At 38.7% G+C, this 9,239-nt stretch overlaps 1 protein-coding gene across 5 annotated transcripts; it reads left to right on the forward strand.

Annotated features, from left to right (window-relative positions):
• The first annotated feature begins 254 nt into the window (after window positions 1–254).
• LOC141380212 (uncharacterized) lies at window positions 255–4,611 on the forward strand. Of its 5 annotated transcripts, XM_073937492.1 has the most exons (3): window positions 354–1,179; window positions 1,282–1,376; window positions 4,047–4,132. In XM_073937492.1, the coding sequence occupies exons 1-2, from the start codon at window positions 461–463 to the stop codon at window positions 1,367–1,369; spliced, it is 807 nt and encodes a 268-aa protein (XP_073793593.1). In that variant the 5' UTR covers window positions 354–460; the 3' UTR covers window positions 1,370–1,376; window positions 4,047–4,132. The 5 variants fall into 5 exon arrangements, with proteins under 5 accessions (XP_073793591.1, XP_073793593.1, XP_073793590.1 ...); XM_073937490.1 differs by lacking the exon at window positions 4,047–4,132 and adding an exon at window positions 255–334 and having other exon boundaries at window positions 492–1,627; XM_073937489.1 differs by having other exon boundaries at window positions 354–1,376; window positions 4,047–4,611.
• The last annotated feature ends 4,628 nt before the right edge of the window (window positions 4,612–9,239 follow it).

A 9,239-nucleotide genomic window follows, 5' to 3' on the forward strand; every position in this document is an offset into this window, starting at 1 on the left:
AGGGATGGCCAACCTTTTTCTTATGAAGGGCCAAAAACCAAATTTGATTGAGAGTGGTGGGCCGAAGTTAAATAAACCATTTTAATAACAACTATTACATTAAAGCTGCCATGGTAATTATTTAATTTATTAATAAAATAAATTGATGAACTAAAAAATTTTTTAAAAATGCATTAATAATTATATATTTTACATTTATTTTATAATGAACTTCTTACTATAAAAACAAACAATCTCATTTGTAACACTTCCTCATTCGCTAAGTATTTGTCTCTCCTACTTAGGGTGACCAAACCCTTAATACATTTATACAAACAAAGCTGCTTTAAAAACGGTCTGTCCCTCGAGCATCCGCCTGTTGTTTGTAGCTTTAGCCTGCTAGCGCCGCTGGTCAGCTAAAGCTACCGACCTCTTTAACCATACACTTTTGACTTACTGGCTTTGCTCTTTACCCCGTAAAATGTCGCTTCCGTCTCTGTCCTTGTGTGCAGGAGAAGCATCGATGGAGGCGTTGGAGCTGGAGCTGGAAGAAGTGGAGTCCCAGATCCGCGCGCTGGTGGTAAGACGGTCGCGGCTACGGGAACGGCTTCTCGCCGTACCTAATGCTAAGGCCGTCTCATCACCTAAGGTACGTGGAAATTACAACCACATCATTCCCTCTACCTCAACCCCGCGTCCTTCTCTGTCCAGGCCCAGCGCACCCGGGGCGCGGCTCAGCCAGGCGTCGTTCACGCCGACACCCGGCTACCACGGCGCCTGGGTGCAGCCGCGCAAAGTGCTTCCCAGATCCCGGGGCAGAACGTCTCCGCCTGTGTTCGAGATCTCCACGGAGAACCGCTTCTCCCCTCTCCGCGAGTCGGGTCCCGATGTGGCCATCATCGGTGACTCGATCGTTCGTCACGTCCGTGCCGCCTCCTCAAAAGGTAATAAAGTACGTACTTTCTGCTTTCCTGGTGCCCGTGTGAAAAATATTTCTACACAGATTCCAACCATCCTGGGCGCTGCCGAGAGCCCTGGTGCCGTTGTCCTCCACGTGGGGACAAACGACACCGGGCTCCGGCAGTCGGAGATCCTGAAGAAGGACTTCAGGAGCCTGATCGAGACGGTTCGACGCACCTCGCCCGCCACGCAGATCATCGTTTCTGGGCCGCTTCCTACCTACCGCCGAGGAAATGAAAGGTTCAGTAGACTTTTAGCTTTGAATGAATGGCTAATAACATGGTGTAAAGAACAGAAATTGCTCTTTGCTAATAACTGGAATCTTTTCTGGGAGCGTCCTAGGCTCTTCCGTCCTGACGGCCTGCACCCCAGTCGAGCCGGAGCTGAACTCCTGTCGGACAACATCTCCAGACTACTTCGCACCATCTGACTAGCAGGTAAAAATTCACAAAATTCACACTATAGCCACCTAGACTCTTGTTCACCCCACTTAAACATCAGTAACGCATATCTGGCGAATCCTATAGAGACTGTGTCTGTTCCTCGTATTAATAGATTAAGAAATAAACGTACTGTGTGATCCAGAAAAAATCTAGTAAGAATCAAACCAGAAAAACCAGTAGAAAGTGAAAATACAAATTTCGTAAAACTTGGTCTCCTAAACATCAGGTCACTTGCACCTAAAGCACTTATCATTAATGAAATAATAACAGAAAACAATCTTAATGCACTCTGTCTCACTGAAACCTGGCTGAAACAAAATGACTATATTAGCTTAAATGAAGCAACTCCTCCAGGATTCTTATATAAACATGAGGCTCGTCAAACTGGTCGTGGTGGTGGAGTTGCATCAATCTTTAGTGATTTCCTTAATATTAAACAGAGAAACGGACTTATGTTTAGCTCCTTTGAAGTATTATCGCTTAATGTTCAGCTTCCAGATACTATACAAAAACCTATGTTATCTCTCGCTTTAATCACCATATATAGACCCCCAGGACCCTATGTCAAATTTCTAAAAGAATTTTCTGATTTTATTTCTGACTTATTAGTCAAAACTGATAAAATGCTAATTGTAGGTGACTTTAACATCCACATAGATGACGCTAATGATACCTTAGGGCTCGCGTTTATGGATTTAATACACTCACTTGGGATAAAGCAAAACGTTGTGGGTCCAACCCATCGCTTAAAGCATACATTAGATCTAATTCTGTCTTATGGAATCGAGGTTATTGACGTAGACATTATACCACAAAGTGATGATATTACAGATCACTACCTCTTACTATATAAGTTATGTTTACCTGAAATCAGCAAACCCGCTCCAATACTCCGCCCTAGTAGAACTATTGTTCCGTCAACTAAAGATGAATTTATAAATAACTTACCTGATCTCTCTCTATTTCGTAATGCACCCGCAAACTCAAATGATCTTGATGTAGTAACCAGCAGTATGGATGCCATCTTTACTAGCACACTAAATACTGTGGCACCCATCAAATTAAAAAAGGCTAGAGAGATTAAAACTATACCATGGTATAATAGTCATACTCGTGCGCTCAAAACAGCAACCCGCGCCCTGGAACGTAAATGGAAAAAAACTAATTTAGAGGTCTTTAGAATTGCGTACAAAGACAGTATGTCCAGCTATAGGAGGGCTCTAAAATCTGCCAGGACCGAGCACCTGCGCAAACTGATAGAAAATAATCATAACAATCCTAGATTTTTATTTAACACCATCTCTAAATTAGCAAATAATCGGTCATCCTTGGAACAAACTACTCCACCGCAAATTAGTAGTGATGACTTCATGAATTTTTTCAGTAATAAAATAGAAGGCTTTAGACAGAAAACAGGAGATGCCAAACTTTCTGCACCGGCTTATACTCCAAATCCTGTAAATATTTCATTAAATCATAATAATAACCTACACTGCTTCAAAATCATAGAACATGAAGAGTTAGTAAAAATTATAAATAGCTCTAAACCAGCTACGTGTATGCTGGACTCAATTCCAACAAAATTACTGAAAGAGCTGCTACCTGCTATAGGAGAACCTCTTCTTAACATTATCAACTCTTCTTTATCTATAGGCCATGTTCCAAACTCTTACAAGCTAGCTGTTATTAAGCCTATTATTAAGAAACCGCAACTAGACACCAACAACTTAGCTAACTATAGGCCTATTTCAAATCTTCCATTTATGTCTAAAATACTAGAAAAAGTTGTTTTCACTCAATTATGCTCTTATCTGCAGACGAACAATATTTTTGAAGTGTTTCAGTCAGGTTTCAGGGCTCACCACAGTACAGAAACAAAGTCATTAGAGGGATACAAAGTTAGCGTTAGCGCTACTATAAAAGATCTGGGTGTCATATTAGACAGCAATCTAACTTTTAAAAACCATATATACCATGTCACAAAAACTGCCTTCTTTCATCTGAGAAATATCGCTAAATTGCGAAATATGCTATCCATCTCAGATGCAGAAAAGCTAGTCCATGCTTTTATGAGATTCTCTTCGAGACTGGATTACTGTAATGCTCTATTTGCTGGCTGCCCAGCATCCTCTATTAACAAACTTCAATTAGTACAAAATGCAGCAGCCAGAGTTCTGACCAGGTCTAGAAAATATGATCATATAACCCCAATTTTATCCTCCTTACACTGGCTGCCTGTTAAATTTCGTATTGAATTTAAAATATTACTTCTCACCTATAAAGCTCTAAATAATCTAGCTCCTGTTTATCTAACCAACCTTCTGTCTCGCTACGAACCAACTCGCTCCTTAAGATCTCAAAATTCAGGGCTTCTGGTAGTACCTAGAATAGCAAAATCAAGTAAAGGAGGTCGAGCCTTCTCTTTCATGGCTCCTACACTCTGGAATAGCCTTCCTGATAACGTCCGAGGCTCAGACACACTCTCCCAGTTCAAAACTAGATTAAAGACCTATCTGTTTAGTAAAGCATACACTCAGTGCATCACCTAGCGGGTTCCACACTGGCTTCTACATCTTGCTTATATACACTATGAACAGCAGCTACGCTAATTATTCTCTTTATTCTCTATTTTCATCTGGGGGATACTCATCCCGAGGTCCTCAGATTAGGCGGAGTCACTGATTGGATCCAAGACCAGCGACGTGATGATCCCAAGGATTCCATATCCGGGACCAGGCCATATCCTGAGCTGCTGCTACGCTGATGGTCGTGGGGAGTGGAGAACATGAGTCTGATTCCAGCGACGCTCCAGGGACAGACGAGTCTTCATTGAGGCCATCTTCCAGCATAAACCACGGCGAATGAAGTTCTGCACAAGACTTTTGGCCAGCGGAGAAATTAAAATGGTCGTGCCCAACTGAGTCTGGTTCTCTCAAGGTTTTTTTTCTTCACTCCCATCAGGTGAAGTTTTTTTTCCCTCTCCGCTGTCGCCACTGCCTCGCATGGTTCAGGATTGGTAGAGCTACGCATCGATGAATTTGCTCTTCAGTGTTTGAACTCTCAGTAATGATTAAATCACACTGAACTGAGCTAAACTGAACTGAACTGAACTTAAAACACTAAAACCTGAACCACACTGTTCCAGTTACTATGACCATTTATGTGAAGCTGCTTTGACACAATCTACATTGTAAAAGCGCTATACAAATAAAGCTGAATTGAATTGAGTAACACTATGGTGTCAAATGCTGAATACAATGAATACACTTGATTTGCTCGCTAAGGATCCTTACTTTTTAAAAATCTGATTCATGCACAAAGTTTAATAGAAAATTTTCATTAGCTTTTTTGTTTCTCAACAATTAAACAAACAAACAAATGAAAGGTTACTTTAAAATTAGAAATGACAAATTCTTTTAAAGGCATTCACCTTAATCTTCCCATGATTCTCCCTCTCAAAATCAAAGGTTACCCACAGTTTGGCATCTATGCTCTATATATACACACACACACACACGCACACACTATATATATTTATTTGAATGGATGAATTGATTAATTGAATATATATTTGAATGGATGAATGGATGGATAGATAGATTCAACCTACGCAATGTCAACAAAAGTCACTGTGGTAAACTACAGCGTTAAATTGTCTACATCAAAAATCAACAGAGCAGACATCAATGTTTCATTATGCAGTTCACAACCGTAAATGAGAAGAAAACACTAGTGAATCGCCAAATACAGAAACTGTTAAGGATCAACAAAGATTTTTTTACAGTGTAGGTTTTCACTATCCCAGCTGGTACAGGACTGCAGACTGACATTGTACCCCAACGTCATGTGGATGTAGCATTTTGTTGAGAAATGAAAATTGAGTTGATGACAGAAACATCAGGCCAACATCAATGTCCAAAGTCCAACCTTAAATCAACCAAATATCAACAACTAATGATGGTACAGCTTAACGTTTTGTGAGCATTACCACTATGACTTCTATCAGAGGTTATTTGACGTAATATTGATGTCAGTATTTGACGTTAATATGACGTTGGTTAAAGATGTTGGCTCGACACTGGATTTTGGTCACTTTTCTACACAACCCAAAACCAACCAAATATCAATGTCTAATGATGTTACAGCTTGATGTTGTGTGGACGTTACCACTATGACGTCTATCAGACGTTGAATTTTTTTGCCTTATACCTGAAGAATAAATGTCAGTATTTGACGTCAAAATCCAAAATCGATCCACCGTCTCAAACCAACGTCATCGGATCGATTTTAAATTTTAGGGTACTTTCACACCTGTGAATCGATTCAGTTGTTCCGAAACAGAGATTACAATTGTTACATTGTTGCTCTTTGCTCTTGAAGCAGTTCGCTTTCACCCTGCAAAGTTTCTAATCGGAACAAAGAGCTAAAACAAGTCACGTGCGAGTAAACTCTCCTCACATTGGTCAGAGTGTCAGGGTTTATTTAGCAGCGTCCCGCTCAGCTGTCAAGAGAGGTGGTGGTTTGGTAGTGATTGACAGGGTGCACGTGGCGACGTGTCTGAGGAGAGATGCGGTGGGGAGGGGTGAGAAGGGTGCGCGACGATGCCTATTTGAGGACCGGGAGGGAGACGCGAGATTACCGGGAGATCATCACTCGTTTGCGGGCTTCCGGAGACTCGCGAAACTTCCCGCCATACTCATAATTTTTTCTTCATATAGCCGTAAGCCTATTACATATCCATAAAACACTGTGATATAACCGCGCTCGGATCGGATCGCTTTCTCACTGCAATCGAACCGCTCCAGGGTTCGTTTCAATGGAGCCGAGACCACCTTACTCAGGCGGTCTCGGAGCGATTACTTTGGCGCGGAACAGAGCGCGATTGCCCTGTTCACATATGCCAAACGAACCGCGCTAACTGGGCAAGCGAGATACATTCCGAAACAAAAGTGTAGGTGTGAAAGCACCCTTAGTCACTTTCCAACACAGCCTAAAATCAACCAAATATCAACATGATGCTGGCTAGAAATGTACTTTTATCACCTTACCTCACAACCTAAATTTAACCTATTAATCTTATGACGTTGTGTGACTGCTATTAAATGTAGTGTAAACTTTTTATATAAAGTGATTTGTTTCAGATATTTTGAATGGAAATTCTCCAAACCAGATGTGGAAACCATAATTTAAAATGTTACTATTGTGCGAAAAGGGGACATATAGAGACATCAATCAATAGCTCCTACTATGACATATGCTCTATTATAAGGTCTACATGTGTGAAATCTGCCATGTTTTTTTATCTATAACAGTGTGTAATTTTAGCTAGAAGCTATTACGCTCGAAGGGAAGGAAATGCAACACATTCACTAGACATTTTCTGTGTCACAACAAGTAACCGTTGGACACAGGAGGAATGAAGGCTTCAGTCAGTCACACCAATTACCAGAATGGAATGCCTTTGTGATTTCCATCTTTTCAGATGTTGGAAATAGGAGACATATGCAATACTACTTTTATTTGAGAGTGATTGGCTGGAAGGTTTATTCATGTATAGCATCCTTTCACTGGCATAATGTGACATAATGCAGTGGATACGTCATTGTTGACTTCTGCTTTCATTTATAAATGGAAAGGGCATTTTTGCACAATGATAACCAGGGGGGTTAAATGTGGTCAGTTGTCAATGATGGTTTAATTATGGTGAATACTCTGAAACTGATGAATATTCTAAAACAAAATATCCCAAATAATAGCCTTTTTATTCATTCAGATATCTGTCAACTGGGTTTTTGAATTCTAGAAACCAAAATTATTACTTATTTCTTATTAGTACTAAAGCTTGGTCCCACTTTATGGCCTTAACTAATATGTACACAGGAATTAATAGTTTATTAGAATGTGCTTATTGTGTAAATACATGTATTTACTGTGTACTTATGCTTGATTAAATACATGTATGTAATTACATCTGTAATTAACTTTTGTAATTACATTTGTAAATCACTGCTGACCATCCCTTACACCTTAACCCACCCTTAAATCTACTCATGCCACCAAACCTGTCCATAACCCAACCTCTATCCCAACTCAAAAGCACCACGTGTTCTCAAATACATTATAAACACAGTAAGTACATTGTATTTATTTGTTGATGTAAGTACATAGTAGTTAAGGACACTTAATATAAAGTGGGACCCAAAGTTTATATACACAAGGCTCAAATAGTTTTGAATGGGGGAAAAGTGTAATGGCCAATATGGTGAATGACAATCAATATGCCCAATCAGCGATCGCTATAGACTGATGATTCTCTGGGAGAGAAGCTCAGACCAGACGTGTGCTTTTACAATAGTTTCTGTGGTCAACAAACATACTGATATCTCACTGAATATTTGCTTCACAGACATAAAAAATGTATCTACATAAAGCATGACATTTCTACTTTTTAGTGAACCGACTACACTTGAAAACAAAAGTTTTTTGGCTTTCTAATCCGAATAAAAACGAATGCAAGGTGCAGTCCGTACCAAACTTGTAAACAGAGAGTTGCTGTCATTTCTGGAGGATATTCACCATCAAGACCAAGTTGTGGATTACTACAGAAAAGCAGCACAATCAGATCATTATTCAGAGGATGATAATGTGTAGAACGGCCATGAATGAGGTTGGTGTCGTGTTATTGTTCCTTTCAAATGCACATTAGCTTGGATAACATGTAAATATGTCGATTTTGTTTGATTCTAACTTTTAGAAATGAAACTTAAGAGACGGTTGTTGTTTAGTTCTAAAGGGTGATTCCAAATATGTAATGTAATTGTAAGATTGGCAAATAGTTTTGGAGGACTTAATGTTTCCCCATTCAGACAGAATGCCAGAGCATACTGCCTGAGAGGCATTTCAAAGATGGCCACTGAGTTAAATGACTTGCCTTAAAGGATCTTTGTAGGTAGTCAGGTTGGTTTAAATGATGCTAACACCGTGAATAAACAGTCAGTTTTAATGTGACTTTTTACATTGCAATTACGGGGATGTCTTGTTAACCAACTAAACTACAAAATTAAAAAGTGTTTTTGAAAATATTCACACCAATAACTTTTAGTGTTTATAATGTGAAACATGAGGAGGGAAAAACTCAAAACTATGAACACATCTGAGAAACTGTATCAGAATTAACTGCTTTAATGTGCATTTGCAAGACATATATTTGGAATGCTGATAATTTTAAAACAGAATTCTGAGACTGAAAATTGTAAGTCAAAGTGAGAGTTATTATATATGTTTGGATACAAACTCCAAACTCAGAGTCAAAACTGCATGAAAAAAAGTAAAAAAATAAAAATAAAAATCTAAATTTAGAATAAAATAAATAGTAATAATAAAAAAACAGAACATAAACCCAGAATTTAGACACAGCAGGAAATACCATTATTATCCATTAAAGAAAAATAACATTGTCTGATTTTTGAGATATAAAAACTAAAAGACAAACTATAAACTTAAAGAAAGTTCTGACCAAAAAGTTGTGAATTGTGGGCTACAGAAACTTCTAGAAATTATGTCAGAAATGTAACTCTAAAAGACAAAAAAGTTCTAAAAAAATCTAAATTCAGAGAAAAAACAGATGGGAACTGCAAGATACAATCTCAAACATACAAATGATAAAGTCACATCTGTCACACAGCCCATAAACACAAAAAAGTCATAAACCACTAACTAAAGTTAAAATTGCATGAATTGGAAACTGGCTAAAACTAATAGATGCAAGAAAAAAAGTAATAATTGTGCAAGAAACAGTTCAGAATTTATATCAAATCTTACAATTCTGACAAAAAAATTCAGAATGGTAAAATTATG

This window comes from Danio rerio, chromosome 22 (genome assembly GCF_049306965.1).
Source record: "Danio rerio strain Tuebingen ecotype United States chromosome 22, GRCz12tu, whole genome shotgun sequence".
Lineage (NCBI taxonomy): Eukaryota > Metazoa > Chordata > Actinopteri > Cypriniformes > Danionidae > Danio > Danio rerio.

Coding starts and splice junctions, on each gene's coding strand:
- LOC141380212 (XM_073937489.1), top strand. CDS start 461: ATGTCGCTTCCGTCTCTGTCCTTGTGTGCAGGAGAAGCATCGATGGAG.